Source organism: Schistocerca gregaria, chromosome 2 (genome assembly GCF_023897955.1).
Source record: "Schistocerca gregaria isolate iqSchGreg1 chromosome 2, iqSchGreg1.2, whole genome shotgun sequence".
Taxonomy (NCBI): domain Eukaryota; kingdom Metazoa; phylum Arthropoda; class Insecta; order Orthoptera; family Acrididae; genus Schistocerca; species Schistocerca gregaria.
In genome coordinates this window covers 341093646-341110426 of record NC_064921.1, presented here as the reverse complement: position 1 = coordinate 341110426, position 16781 = coordinate 341093646, and the positions used below count along the sequence as shown (strand labels likewise).

At 40.6% G+C, this 16781-nt stretch overlaps 1 protein-coding gene across 1 annotated transcript in view; it reads left to right on the top strand.

Moving 5' to 3' along the window:
* The window catches only part of LOC126337009 (chromodomain-helicase-DNA-binding protein 7), a gene marked incomplete at its 3' end in the record, with an annotated part of 254459 nt that overhangs the window by 17732 nt on the left and 219946 nt on the right, over positions 1-16781 (top strand). The window contains 1 exon segment of the mRNA XM_050001259.1: positions 1234-3928. Coding sequence (XP_049857216.1) covers positions 1367-3928 — 2562 coding nt within the window.

Sequence of the window (16781 nt, the reverse complement as noted above, 5' to 3'; positions counted from 1 at the left end):
TTATCGAAGTGCTTAGTTATTAACTGTGCTTTTAATATTATTCTTTATCAATCTTAATTTCATATTCTTACCTACCATTATCTCTGGCTCTTGCATTCCAATGTATTTGTACTTGCTTTCATCCCCTCCTCTTCATCTTTGTCTCCCTTCGTCCTCACAAAGGTAGATCACTCTCTCACTCATCTTGAGGTCTTGAGTGACCTGCTCTGCTTCTCTAAACCTCCCACCTATCCCTCTTTTCTCCCTGAGGAAGACTTACCAGTTTCAGAGTGTAGAATTGTTTTTAGGCCTTACGTGTTTCCATTGATAGTACTTAGAATGTTGCCTTCAAAAGGTATGTACTGGTGAGCAATTCTGCATCTTCATAATTTATATAGTCATAATTAGTTTCATGGATAATAACACTACCTCTGGAGAGAGAACTTTTTACTTTGTCTGCATGGATTTTGAACTTTAGTATAATTTCCTAACTGCATTGTTCATGGCACATTCATCTTACTAATTTAGATTAGTTATGTTAGTGGAAAATAAATTGTTAGCTGTTTCCCAGTAACTAATTTTAGATGTGAACACTACTCATTTGATCATTATAATTCTCAGATGTATGTGGATCAGCTGTACACAAATTGTATTTTATTACTAGATTTACATACAGAAATCTAATTATTAAGCTGATTTAATGTCACTTATACATGATTGTAGCTTTTGCTTATTGAATTTATGTTGAGGTGTCCTGCTTGGCATGTTAAGATGTAAACTAGTGGTTAACTTACTTTTTGTACAATTTTTATTTCTAACATATAAATAGAATATATGGTTTAGTTTATGAACTTCAAACAATATGGTGTGCTAAACTTTTTTCTGTTTTGTAGTTAAAATTTCTCCATTTGAATGCTGTGTTGCAACAATAAGTCTTCAATATCTTGTGCTGAACTCATTGATACTGATACAAAAGTTGAATCTGCCTATGTAAAATCTTTCTTCTTATTCCTTAATAGCGTTGTTTTTACACTGGAGCCACAGAAAGAATGCTGATGGACTTTACCTGACGGGTGAAGCTATAGCGATTATGATATTTAGAAAAGCATAAGCGTATAGCTTTTCCCCTTGGGTTCTGTTCTTTATACATCGTTGCTGTCAAAGCTGGATAACATGCTCTTTTCAGGTATATAATTCTCATAACATGATTGTTTGTTTATTCATGTTGTAAGGATCTCTCTTTGATTTTTCCAGGTTATTTTTTCAAGAGGACTCAATAGAAAAGAAAAGATGGCAGCCATTCTGAGTGATCAGTTGGTCAATTGGAATCTCATTCCAATTCTGTTAATGATGATAAGTGAGGCATAAAGTGATTTATAGTAATAGAATGGATTCATATGATTTGTTTGGAGAGGATGTCGGCGGCGGAATGTTAGATGGATTAGCTGACCTGGGTGCAGATAATTTTGATCCAGCTCCATCATCTGTTACAAATGCAGCACGCGATGCTCCAGGTTCTGGCCAAGGCTATGTTCAACCACCTTACGGCCACCAGATTTCGGGTATGCAGCAAGAGTCACCGCTTCAGAAACTGGCTTCATTTGGAGGAGAATTTACACCCGCAAATCATCTGGATCCATCATCTCAGAACTTGTTCCACCAGAATCAGACTGGTTATGATGGAACGGCGAGACCAATGTGTCCTCCTGGTGCTGTTACCGGGTATCAGGGACACGTAAGAAACATGGGACCACAGCACGATATTAGGAGGCCGCCTCATCCCCAGCCACCAACTGCAAATCAGTATGGACCATACTGTACATCTGATGCATTGTATGGAATAGAACAGCAGCCTGGTATCAGTGGTCCAGGTATGACTGTTAGTGACAGTGGTATGCAGGGTTGGAGCAATGTGCCAGGTGGTTATCCTGCAGGTATGAGGCATTACAATCAAATTAATCAGGGTGGTTATCGGCATGTGAACTACCCACATCAGCAGGACAGCCTGGCATCTCAACAGAAAATCACACCTCAACAGCCTTATTCTTCAAATCAGCAAAATTTGATTAATTCAATGATGCAACCTCATCAGAACATTCAGACACCTAGTGGCTATCCAATGACTCAACAGAGAATGCAGTCAAGTGTTAACATGGGGCAACAGCAACAGTGTTACTCACAGGGTTCTCAAAATCTTGTTTATGCAGGTTCGTCATCTACAGCTTCGATAAATCAGTCCTACAGCAACTACAATCCCTTACAACACCAACAGTCCAGTAGAATGCCACATCATGTACAGTATACTGCAAATCAGCAACAGATGCAACAGTTAGAACTGAATAATTCTCAAGCTTCTCAGGCTTCATCATATAACCATTTACAACCACATAATCAGGCATTACCTGGTGGTCCCTCACAGATGGGCCATCCTGGTGTACCGGGTTACGGACAGCCAACAAATCCTCTTGGACACCAAATGCCACGGCCTATTGGTATCGAAGTCAGTTCAGGGTCGTCAGCATCTCAGTATGGTGTTGCTAACCAAAAACAGCACACTCAGCTCGGTGGTGCGAGTCCGCAGTACAGGGCGCCATATCCACAGCTGTCTCCACAAATGTCGCCTAGGCCCCAGATGTCCCCGAGACCCTCCCAGCAACAACAGATGTCACCTCGTCCTGTAATGTCACCAGCAAAAACAAGTACGCTATCTCCTCATCCCCATCAACAGCAGCCAACTCTTTCACCACGACCTGCTACAGCACTTACACCGAAATCATCAAACTCTTCTCCTGCTCCCATTAATGTTCCTTCGTTTTCACAGCAAAGTACGTTACAGCAATTGGAACAGATGGTTATGCCTCCAGTTAGTGGTGGCTCAACAGACTACCCTACTTACCAACCAAGGTTACCCCACCCAACTACACAGCATCCCACCACACAACAAGCAAATCCATTGTCTCCAGCTGTGGGCCCACGCATGCCTGTCTCACCTCAGCAGTGGCCACACCAACCATTAAGACCATCCACAAATATTGGTAGTGGTATTGGAATGCTAGACCAACAGTCCAATCAGAGCATGTCATCATATGTTCCACATACTACTGCTGAATCTAGAACAGTGGAGCTTCCAAAGACTGTAAGTGGTGTTACATCAGAAGTTAATGTTCCAAGTATTTCAAGTGGATCTATACCAGCAAATGAGACTGGCAATTTGACATCTGTATCTCATACTGACTTCACTACTTCATCTCAGATACTAAGTGAAAAGTACCCAGAGGGTGAAACTGCACAAAATGGAGGAGAAAATCTCAGTTCCCACATTCCCTCATCTGTTCCAGTCAGTGCCACAGTCAGTCACAAGTCTTCAGAACTGGATCCCGTTAAGGCTGTGCAACAAGAAAATGAATTGCAGAATTTGCCGAATATAGATGTAAAGGATGCAACAGATGGACCTTCTCTGTTAACTTCAACTTCCAGTTCAGTGTTAGCACCTCCACCGCAAGCTCAACAAGAACCTGTTACACAGCAGGCACCTGTTCCAAATTTCGATTTTAATCAGGCAGCTCCCAACATACAATATGCAGGCACTAGTGCAATGGGTGACATGATTCACTCTGGTGGGTCATCTCATTACACTTCAGGTATTGAAGGAGCATCAGCAGGAATACCAGATCCTGTAACGTCTGGAGTATTGATGGGGCAACCACCAGGCCTGTTTGATCCTGGCATGGGGCATGGAAGTTTGATGACACATGCACCACCCATGCCCCCTTCAGCAGCACAGCCACCACAAGTGCCACCACCTCCATCACATCTTATGTCTTTAGGACATACTGATTTAAGTGCAATATACCAGTCTCCAGTGAGCCATCAGCAGGAAATAGCAGCATTACAACAGCAGCTTCAAGAACTGTATTGTATGCCACCAGCACCACAGATTCAAGAGAAGGTAAGGAATATAGTGATGTACTTTCTTTTCATATATTTGCCATTGCAACAAGAGACATTGAATTATTGCAGCGCTGATACAGCAGAGAACCTTTTATCCATTGATAATTTGTGACTGAAATGTGCTATACTCACTTATTCATTTCAGCTCTTAAGGTATATTACACATCATCGTTGAAGAAACGATACTACACGAGTTGCTCATGTAAAACTTGACAGGAGATACAAAAACTGTCCGAAATGTGTGAGATGTATTGTAGACATGAAATATTTTTGTCGTAACATTAAAAGAGTAACATTTCAAAAATTTCCAGCTCATAGCAAAAAGTGAAACAGTCTTGTGAAGAATAAAGTCAGATATGTGGACATTTCTTCATATTTGTGACAGGAAGGGTTAATTTGACTCATTACTTTTCCAGTGTTTTTGTTGGATAATGCAAGTAACAGGACAGTTTTTGGAAAGATAAATTGCTTCAGAGAAAAACTATAATACACACGCACTGTTCTTACAACCCTCACAGTGTTCCCAACTGGCTTTTCATAAGGAAAACAAAACAACTTGTTCTATACAGTAATCTGAGATGACATGCTCTGACAGTTTCCTTCAATGGAAATGAAAGGAGACACTTCTGAATCAGTAACCACAAAGAAGACTTATTTGTAGCAGATGCTATTGAAGACCAGCTGTAAAATGATTGATGTATTTCATATTTAGCTTAATTCGAAGTAAATTTTGAGAAAATGATTACAGATTTGTCGCAACGTGTTTTGTTAAGAGAGGGAACAAAAATCAGTTATTCAATCATTGAAGATTTCACGGATAATATATCTGTGGAACTTGCTCCCAGAGTTGGCTAACATTATAATTTGGGCAGTTGACTTTTTGAGAAGGAAGTCTCAAAAATAATGTAATATAATCCCTGTCCCATTTTAAGTTACACCCTCTTTTAATGAAATCTTTGTTTTTTGTTCTGTCAGTTGTGTTGTTAGTTCAGCATAAATGTGGCACAGTGCAGTCGATTTTTAAAAGAAGAAACCCCCAGGAATATCTGTAAGCAACATAATTATGACAGTTGCTTCTGTTGTGATAATGTGGCTAGTGCTATTAACATTAAAGGGAGTCTGTTTGAAGGGATATGAACTTGAACATCCTAAACAAAAGTCTTCATGAGTCTGGTGACCAGAATTCTGGTCCAAGTCATATTGTTCACTCGTGTGTGTGTGTGTGTGTGTGTGTGTGTGTGTGTGTGTGTGTGTGTGTGTGTGTGTGTGTGTGTGTGACAGAGAGAGAGAGAGAGAGAGAGAGAGAGAACACATTCCTTTAACAACTCAGTGACACACACATTTTAAAATTGGATTTGCTAATGTAGACCACAGTTTTTAGTAGGCGGTGCTTGTGTGTGTAAAGATGTTCTGATTCTCGGTATATATTGTGTTTACACTCATTGCCTGGTCCATTTGGACACATTTCAAAGTTCAAAGTCTTCAGACAGTTTATTATATTTCACACTTTGGAGTAATGATGCTATTGCCATATACAGCAAAGGAACTAATACTAAATGCCAGGTGATTTGGAAGGTAATGATAAAGTATTACAGAATATCAGTTTAAACTTCTATTATAGTGCCTTCATAACATGTCAAAAACTAAAATATGGGGGAAGATTGGAAAGTAACACACAATAATTTTGTTACCAAAAACTTTAATAGGTAACAAACAAAAAAGTCACAAATGAACTGAAATAATTTTCCTATTATTGTACACAGTCGCCAATGTTCTCAACACATTTCTTCCACCATGGTACCAGTTTCAATATGCCCTGTTCATAGATAAAACTTCCTGGCAGGTTAATCTGTTACGAAGTTTCAAATCAGTGCACACTCTGCTGCAAAGTGAAAATTTCATTCTGGAAACATCTGCAGACTGTGACTGTGACTGTCATGTCTCCTCGATATCCTTTCTTTCAGGAGTGCTAGTTCTGCAAGATCATAGGAGAACTTCTGTGAAGTTTGGAGGGTAGGAGACGAGATACTTTCAGAATTAAAGCTGTGAGGATGGGTCGTGAGTCATGCTTTGCTAACTGTCGGTGCAGCACTTGGCTGTGAAAGGCAAAGATCCTAAGTTCTAGTTACGGTCCGGCACACAGTTTTAATCTGCCAGGAAGTTTCATATCAGCGTACATTCCGCTGCGAAGTGAAAATTTCATTCTGTTCAGACGTCCATTTGGTTGGAGTACAGCCATCTGTGGACCGCTGATTGCACTTCTGCATCTGTCAGAGCATTGGTGGGCCAGAAATTTCTCCATGGAACCAAGTAGATGACAGTCTGATGGTGCAATGTCCGCATTGCACAGTGGATGCTAGATCACCCTCCATCTAAATTTGGCAATTTTCTCACGAACAGTAACAGCAACATGGGGATGAGCAATGTTATGAAGTAGTTTAAGACCAACAGCATTTATGTTGTAGCATTTGCCGTGAAGGGTATGACATAACATTAACCAAAGTGTTAATGTAGGCTCTAGCATTCGCAGTGGTCTCGTGTACACTAAAGTCCACCAATAACACCAATAACACGCCATGTGTATCCCAGGACAGTGTCACAAGCATATTCCTGGCAGATTGTCACTTAAAATTATTGTTGTTGTAATTATTTTTCATGGGGAACCAGCATGTTTCCAATCCATAGAGGCCTGCTTGGTTTTTGGCGTGTAGTGGTAACCTCACGACTCGTCACCAGTGATGATTCATTTTAGAAAGTCATGCCCTTCTGCAGTATAGTGTGTTAAGTGATCCAAGCTTGTCGTCATTCACTGGCCCTTTTATCTTTTACTCATATTCCACAACTCCTTACAAAGCACGAATGCTTCACTGATACCCACATATTCACATATAAATGAAAGAATAAAAATTTTCCTCCTTTTGAAATCCTTTCTGTCAAAACGATAATCAGCAATCATTTGGTCTCATTTACCCACTCCTTCTTTGAATATTATCAGCCGGAATTTCACATGGATTTATAGTAGTCTCTATTTCCCTTTGCGAGTGCACAGTTAAGTCTTTTACTGAAGCCTTGTAGTATGTTGAAAGCATCAAACACCCTTCGTGTTCCTCCCTTTATGCAGGGCATATTTTGCCTTCTAGCAAAAATAATATTATCCCATTCTGTTTTTTTTACTCTCGCTTTTACTTCCATACACTGAGGAAGCAGTTTCCTGTTAAGACATGGAAGTATCTGCTGTCTTGGTTATGCACTCTCATAAATAAACACAACAGATGATTTGTAACAGTGATCTGCGTATTTCATATGACATTTGTTAAATAGTTTACTAGTAGTCTGTTCAAAAGGACTAAAACACCAGGCTCCTGTGCCCCTTACCCAACATACTTCTCCTCCTTAAGTACATATGCAGTCAAAGCATTGCAAACAGCTTCATATCATACTTACTACTCGTCAAAACAAACTGTTTACTGGAAAGGATGGCACGACCATCATGTTTACACCCCAGAAGTGGGAAGGTGCGGTAGCATTAGCACACATTAAAGTACTCTTAAAAGTGGAATGCTGGCATATGCTGAATGTGTGTGTGCACCACTGAATGAGGTGCCCACTTCGGACAAGAAGAGGATACAGAATGTGCAGTATTTCTCACTTCAGCTGTTCACAATGCTTCACTGAGTGAGTCCATAAAACTACTTTTACTGATGACGACGACGACGACATTTTCCATAGTGGTGTTCGTTGATTTGTCGTCTCCTGTTTGTCATGGATAATCCCAGCTGTTTGAATCTGTGCTAGCTGATGTTATATTTTCAGTTTTTTGTCCATTTGAGTATCTCTCCTCCATCACACACTTTCGGCGTGATCTATACTGCCTTTAAAGTCTTATAATGTCCGCCCCGGTAGCTGAGTGGTCAGCACGACAGACTGTCAATCCAAAGGGCCCGGGTTCAATTCCCGGCTGGGTCGGAGATTTTCTCCACTCAGGGACTGGGTGTTGTGTTGTCCTAATCATCATTATTTCATCCCCATCGACGCGCAAGTCGCTGAAGTGGCGTTAAATCGAAAGATTTGCACCAGGCGAACAGTCTACCCGACGGGAGGCACTCGTCATACGACGACACGAGTCTTATGATGTCACAACAGCAAAAGCTACTATCATAGCAGAAAAAGCAAACTGAGAGTGCATGTTCTACTGATTAATGGTTTTGACTAGTAACACCAAAGTCCCAGGTTTTATTTCTGGTGACCACTTGAGGCCAGATAGAGAGCTACTGGAATATAAAAACAGAAATTGACGCGTAAGTAAATGAATTAGCATTAGGGTGTGCACATTCCTAATGTAATGGAAGCCAGTGTAACGGGCTTGAAGCAGGGTAAAGAATATCTTCTTTTTACCTAACAGAATAGCACATAATGGAAGCAGAATGGTAGCAGCAGGTGTCACCTGCCAGGTCAGAATGAACAAAATATTCGTGGCCCCTTTTGCTGTTGTAGGTGGCAGATTTCCTACATTGGAAGAAAAGGTGTGTACACGTGTTGATTGCTCTGAAATCTATTGCAAATGATTTTACAGAAACTGGTTTGAAAAATTTTGTTTCCCTACTTACTGCCTCATATTTCACCTCCATGATGAACTGTCACTATTAAGTAATTGTCATAGTAATTGTATTATATTGAAATTATGTAACCCTCTGCATGAAATTCCAACAGTTTGCACAGAAAAATAGGAGTTGCAATGAGTTTACACGTGATACGTATGGGTTGTACATTGCGCATGTGAACGGTAATGAACGTACTAAATTTTTCTTTCAACTTGGGACAAGGTAGATTTATATATCCAATCTTGGAAAAATGGATCTTACATAATACATTCACTTCTATGTGCGCTACATTACAGTGAGAGTGAATTATTCTTGACACCCATACTACTTCATGAACAGTTCAAAACTAGCTTTGGTAATTTATAACATGCAAAGAGAACATGTTGACGTGCGGTTAATATATGAAACTTCCATATCTATCACAGTAGATGTTTTCAATAGTCTGATCTATTTTTTAACGACCATTAATAGTTGATGGAAGCAGAAATTGTGTGGACTTGCCACAGCCAAAGTGAATGATTCGGAGGTAATTTATAGTGACAGTGAGCTTTTTATAAGCTATTGCTCTGTTGCTTGTGTAAGAAACAGGATTCCTTCATAATTGTAACTGTATTAGCATGTTTGTGATGTAAATTTGCGTAAACTCCTGTGTTTTGGTAAGAGAAGGAAAGTTTTGCATGATACAAAGAGAAATGTAGGTTTTTCTCAGTACTCGCCACCTTTGACATTTCTGTGAATGAGAAAAAGTATAAAAAGTCAGGGGAAAATAAATAGCTTTTCTGGAAATTCCAAAGGAATCCTGTTGTAGCCTGTTTCTAATAAGAAATGACTGGAATGGGAACTTCACAAATGATTTTCTCCCTGTCCTTCTCTAATCTGAGAAATGTGAGACAGTTTACAGCAAATTATGTACCATCGCCTTGTTCCTATTTCCCTGTATCGCTCCATGTTTTTAATTCATATGTTTTGTAGTGGGTGTGTGTTTCAATTATTTTAGATAATGGAAGTGTAAGGAGATAGTAGTATGTTTTCATTCCAGCTGTTAATCTGTAGAAACAGTCAGTGAAAGGATTCAACCAAAATTTCAGCATAAATGGCTTTTTACTTTCTCATTCTTCAGAGTTATGTAATCAGTGGGGAGTTGTGATAAACCCACAGGTTCTCTTATGGGCATGTAAAATTTTGCTTCTTTTGCCAAAATACACAGGACTTTACATGATGTTACCTCACTAATGCAGTTGGAATTGCAATGGAATCCCGATTATTAAACAAGCAGCTGACAGCATGACTGATAAATAGCTTATAAAAATCTTGTCATCAGTATAAAATACAACAAATTTGTTCGCTTTTGTTATTGCAAGCCCATGAAGTTCATCATTTCTTCAGCCACTAGTGGCCATTAAAAAAAAGGTCGCTCCATAAAAAAAATCTATAGGTAGTTTTATTGTGACAGATAGGAATGTTTATAAAATAAAATAAAATAAAATGAAACAAACTTCCACATGGGAAAAATATATTAAAAACAAAGATTCCAAGACTTGCCAAGCGGGAAAGTGCCGGTAGACAGGCACAGTAAATAAATCACACACACACACACACACACACACACACACACACACACACACACACACACACACACACAAAATTTCTAGCTTTCGCAACCGACGGTAGCTTCTTCAGGAAAGAGGGAAGGAGAGGGAAAGACGAAAGGATGTGGGTTTTAAGGGAGAGGGTAAGGAGTCATTCCAATCCTGGGAGCGGAAAGACTTACCTTGGGGGGGGGGGGGGGGGGGGAGTACAGGTGCACACTACAAATGTCTGCTTGTGTCTGTGCTGATGGATATGTGCGTGGGTGTGGGCGCATACACCTGTCCTTTTTTCCCCCCAAGGCAAGTCTTTCCTCTCCCGGGATTGGAATGACTCCTTACCCTCTCCCTTAAAACCCACATCCTTTCGTCTTTCCCTCTCCTTCCCTCTTTCCTGAAGAAGCAACCGTCGGTTGCGAAAACTAGAAATTTTGTGTGGTTTATTTATTGTGCCTGTCTATCGGTGCTTTCCCGCTTGGTAAGTCTTGGAATCTTTGTTTTTAATAGATAGGAATGTTTCACGTGTTAACTACTTGCCAACATATTTTTTTTGCGTGGTATAATTTACCAAAAGCTTGGTTTGGTATCTTGAACTGCAAATGAAATATGGTAGATATTGTAGTACTGTACTGTACCATGCATGAGCAGAAGCTGCAGAAAATGCAATTTCTTGATATTGGCAATAGGTATAGATATCCTCCCAAATTTAATGAGAAGTTAATATCTAGCACTAAATGTAAATTCATATGGCTCCTAGTTTTAATTTAAAACTATTCAAATGTCATATGGTGATGCACTAGATTTAAAAATATCACAATTGTGACCAATAACAGAGACGTTGACAGCTCACCATGAAACTGACACACGAGGCTATAACTGATGAAACTACACACCCAGGGATAGAATGCACTGCCGCCTTGGTGTTTTCAGAGGCCCAAAGTGATTTTAAGCTTGACACAGTACACAAAAAGTTGTACTCCAGGTATGGTTTTTACAACTTTGTTTTCGGCTATTTTAAGTATGTACCATAGTCTTATCGTTATCTATACAGATTTATCCCAGCAGGCGATTGCTCTCGGTTGTTCTGTGGTTTCCCTTGATAGCTTTTGACACCGTTCCTCGCAAGTGACTTCTAATCAAGCTGTGGGCCTATGGGGTATCGTCTCAGTTGTGCGACTGGATTCATGATTTCCTGTCAGGAAGGTCACAGTTCGTAGTAATAGATGGCAAATCATAGAGTAAAACTGAAGTGATATCAGGTGTTCCGCAGGGAAGCGTCCTGGGACCTCTGCTGTTCCTGATCTATATAAATGACCTGGGTCACAATCTGAGCAGTTCTCCTAGGTTGTTAGCAGATGATGCTGTAATTTACCATCTAGTAAGGTCATCTGAAGACCATTATCAGTTGCAAAGCGATTTAGAAAAGATTGCTGTATGGTGTGTCAGGCGGCAGTTGACGCTAAATAACGAAAAGTGTGAGATGATCCACATGAGTTCCAAAAGAAATCTGTTGGAATTCGATTACTCGATAAATAGTACAATTCTCAAGGCTGTCAATTCAACTAAGTACCTGGGTGTTAAAATTACGAACAACTTCAGTTGGAAAGACCACATAGATAATATTGTGGGGAAGGCGAGCCAAAGGTTGCGTTTCATTGGCAGGACACTTAGAAGATGCAACAAGTCCACTAAAGAGACAGCTTACACCACACTCGTTGGTCCTCTGTTAGAATATTGCTGTGTGGTGTGGGATCCTTACCAGGTGGGATTGACGGAGGACATCAAGGGTGCAAAAAAAGGGCAGCTTGTTTTGTATATCACGTAATAGGGGAGAGAGTGTGCAGATATGATGCGCGAGTTGGGATGGAAGTCATTAAACCAAAGACATTTTTCATTGCGGTGAGATTTATTTATGAAATTTCAGTCACCAACTTTCTCTTCCGAATGCGAAAATATTTTTTGAGCCCAACCTACATAGGTAGGAATGATCATCAAAATAAAATAAGAGAAATCAGAGCTTGAACAGAAAGGTTTAGGTGTTCGTTTTTCCTGCACGCTGTTTGGGAGTGGAATGGTAGAGAGATTGTATGATTGTGGTTCGATGAACCCTCTACCAAGCACTTAATGTGAATTGCAGAGTAGTCGTGTAGATGTAGATACGGTTTTCAAAGTAAGTCTTCCAGAACAATTTACAAATTATGATGGGGATTTATATAGAATTCTGATGGTACTGGAGAGGATTCACAGACATCACTAGACAAGTTTCTTGTCTGTTCAGACTGTCTTAGTGCACTGCAAGCAGCTCACCAAATGTATCCGGAAGACCCGCTGATTCAGCTCATCCATGACTCCATACAGTGGGTCCAACGACGTGGCAAGGAGGTGATCTTTTGCTGGGTTCCTGGCCACGTTGGGATACAGGATGATGACATTCCTACAAAGCTGCCAAGGAAGCTGTTCATCAATGTCCTATTATCTCATTTTCTGACAGATGCTTCATGGCGTCAGTGGGAGACTGAATGGCTGCAGGTGTCGAACAACAAACTGCGGTCACTCAAATCGACCGCAGAAGCTTGGCGGACTGTCAGCCTTGCTGCTGGAAAGAGGTTTTGCTTACCAGACTTCACATCGGGCTTAATCCTTTCACACATGGCTTCCTCCTCCGGCGGGAGGATCCACAATTTTGTGAATATTGTGGCGTACCGCTTTCAATTCAGCATATTGTGGCTATGTGTGTCCTGTATACTGATATTAGGGCAGCCCTTGGTCTCGCTGGAGATCTGCCCACCATCCTCATAGATACCAATACCAGTGTTAACAGAGTGTTGAAATTTTGTTAACTGTAAGGGCTCATCCCTAAACTGGTGGGAAAGTGTGGCAGGCTTCTGTACATTATCAACTGCTCCACATCTGGGGACAGCCTTTGCCACCACCCATGAGATTTGCTTGCTGACTTTTCGTGAGGGTGCTGATGACCATGGTGTTGAGTGCTCCCTTACCCCCAAATCATCATATAATTGATGAAAGAATCAAATTTTTTACTTAATAGTTTCTATATAGTTCTTACAAACAGCAGAGCATCCATCATGTTGGATTAACCAGTGGTCGCTGTGTGCACCTCCTGCTTTGTTTAATTGTAGTGGACAGCTCAACGTGTCGGCACGCATACTACCAGCTTTCTTCATGTTCTTGTACTAGAAAAACTGTTATTAGGCAAGGTGACATACAATGTGTACATATTAGGAGCAGAAGCCTTTGTCTTTCTTGTATGCTTGATTTATTAGAGATCTTATTATTTGGAAGATCACAGATTGGTTCTATAGGATTTAGGTCTATATGATATAGCAGCAGCAGGGAGAGGGGATCCATTTTCTTGCATAATTTTGTCAGTGGAATAAAGAAGAGAAATTTAGTGTTCCTTAATTCCAAAAGATTGCCTTGGTGTGGTATTAATCTTTTCACAACATTAAGTTTTAACATAAGTGAGTACACTCCCCAGCACAGTCTTTCTAAATTGACGACGTGATTTATCACGATATGATAGTGTGTATTATTCGTGATTATTATGACCTGAAGGTAACAATTCTTATATTTCACCTAACATTTGGCTGTGAATACTTTTAGATGAGGTTCGATGATGGTCAGACGACTGAAACTGGTTGTGTAAATAAAGCATTTTACCAGCAGCTCAATGAGCTAATGACAGTTTTTCAAGTGAGCTGTGGGGTACCACTTCCCGAAAATATGGTGAGAACCAAGTATGTTGTTCTGGATGGCGAGTGTGACAGATATGGTGAATAGCACTCTGTAACTGTTTGCTTATACTGCAGCACTCTGTAACTGTTTGCTTATACTGCAGCACATAGGAAAATGTCATCAATGAGTGATGGAGAGTATAGAATGACTGGGATAGAATTTCTGTTTGATATGATGAGTGGCAGCTTGGTCTAAATGTGGAAATATGGAAGTTAATCCAGACAAGTTGGAAAAAGAGTCAGAGGTCTGTAACATTCAAATACAGTATTAGTGGTGTGCTGTCTGACAGTCACGAGAGTTGAATATCTAGGTGGAACATTGCAAAACAACATTATGTTGCGTATGGCCAGTTTTAGGGCAGGCAAATGGTCAAGTTTTTTGAAAATGTTAGTAATGTTTAGTTCATTTATAAGGGAGACTACATACAGAACATTTGTGCGACCCATTTGTGAGTACTGCTATCGTGTTTGGGATTCCCACCAGATCATACTAAAGAGAGACATTGTAGCAGTTCAGGGCATTCTGCTATATTTGTTTCTGATTACTTCAATCAACACTTGGGTATTACATAAATGTGCAGTGAATTTGAATGGGGACACCTGGAGGGAAGGCGACATTCTGTTTTACGCAACACAATTAAGAACCCATGTTTGCAACACTGCATAATGATTTTATTTTTACCAGCATGTATCTCACATGAGAACTATGAAGAAAAGATAATACAACTCAGGGCTTGTATGTAAGCACATCGACAGTTGTTTTTTCCCTCGCTGCATTTATGAGTGGAACAGGAATTGGAATGACTAGCAGTGGCACAAGGTACCCTCCACCATGCACTGTATAATGTCTACCAGAGTTTGTATGTAGATGTGGAAATATAACTCAAAACAATTTATGTTTGTAGTGCATTTTGTATCAGAGAAAATATTCCGTAAATTTAACCATGGCAGTTGTAATGAGGTTCAAATCCCTTTGTTTAATTTTGGAAAGCAACATCCTCAAAGACTTTTTCATTGGCGTACAGTTTGTCCCAGTTCTTTAGGGCTGTTTGTGTGAATTTCCAAACAGGAATGCTTTCTCATCGTGTGGTGTTACGATCCTTGAAGTTTCAACTACAGCTGTGAAGAAGCTCAAAGCACTAGCATTGGCACAGCAGGCATCCTGGTGGTGAATATAATGGTACCTGCCTGATGTACATTGGAAATTGGTGGTGGAGCAGAGAGGCAATATATAGTTTAATGGTAAGATAGACAAATCAGCCAGTGAAACAGAATGAGATTTTCACTCTGCAGCGGAGTGTGTGCTGATATGAAACTTCCTGGCAGATTAAAACTGTGTGCCCGACCGAGACTCGAACTCGGGACCTTTGCCTTTCGCGGGCAAGTGCTCTACCAACTGAGCTACCTAAGTTGGTAGAGCACTTGCCCGCGAAAGGCAAAGGTCCCGAGTTCGAGTCTCGGTCGGGCACACAGTTTTAATCTGCCAGGAAGTTTCAGCCAGTGAAACATTTGATATGATTAAAAATGTGTTCGGTAGTCATTGTTTGTCTTTCAAGTGTTTTTCGGTGGTTTGCTCTGTTTAGTGACAGCAGGGAAGACATTAAGGATGCGCCATAAGCATCAAAGTTGATAGCAAGTTGCTTGACTGAAAATGTGCAAAAATCACTGAAATCATTGCATCAGATAGATCTGTTTCTGCATGACTCATGTAGGAACTGTCGAGAATACCGAAAATTTCTGTGCATAGAATTTTTACCAAGGAGTTGGGCAAAAGGAAAATTGTGCAGTTTGTGCTGCATGTGCTTTCAGGTGACGAAAACAGGGCAGAGCCCAACACTGCAAATTTTGTTACAGGCAGTCCAAACCGATACTGATTTTGTTAAACAGATTTTAACTGGCGTCAACCTGTGGTGTTTCCAGTATGAGCCTCTTAAATGGCAGAGTGCGTTGGGCTGAACCCATAGAAGCTGAAATAGAAGCAAGTGTGCTTGGAGGAGAGTCGTGTGAAGATCATGCTGACAATTTGCTTTGATTGCAAAGGAATGAGTCACATTGAGTTTGTGCTGGAAGGAAAAACTGTTAATTCCAAGTATTATCTTGGTGTGTTCCATTGTTTATGGGCAAGAATTATTTGAATTCAGCCCGAATACTGTGGGGCAGGATCCTGATCATTCTTCCATGACAATGCCCCAGCCTACAGGTTTGTGCCAGCATTAGGATCACATGCTGGATTTGACCCCAGTAGACTTAAGATTGTTCCCCAAATTAAAATTAGCAGTGAAAGGACACTGTCATCAGCTTTGCCGCAAATTCTGGAAATTGGGGAAATTTGAAGAAAAAAAAAAACAGCCACTGGAAGTCTCGTTTTTGTCTCAGTAGGTGAATTGGTTTGTTTACTGTGGCACCGTGCATTGTTGCTGGCTGGGCACAGCTGAGTACGTGGGCAGTTTCCCAAACTCCTTCATTCTTACTGGTTCTTCTCTTTCTACCAGTCCCCTCGGTTTGCAGTCAGTGCTACCACCACTTCTTGCTGCTACCCCAGCAGCTGCTGACGAGACACAGGGAGGTGTGAGGAGTGGTTTGTTTGGAGCTGATTCTCAGAGATTGTTGATGCAGCCTTTGGAGATGGTGCTCATGAGTACCTGAGTTGTGTCTGAGTGATTGTGTGAATGTGTGCGTGCTATCGTTTTCTGACAAAGGCTATGGCCAAAAATTTAGTTGTGAGAGTGTGATTGTCTTTTTATGTGCCTATCTTGCAGCTCATTGATCATCTTTATGTTGAGTTGCTACCTATCCTCATTAGTATTGATTCTGTGTGTGTTCATGCCAGTTGCATGGATTGATTACCGCAGTCTCATTTTGTCAACATGATGTCTGTGACATGTAAATAGCTAGCCACACCAGTGGAC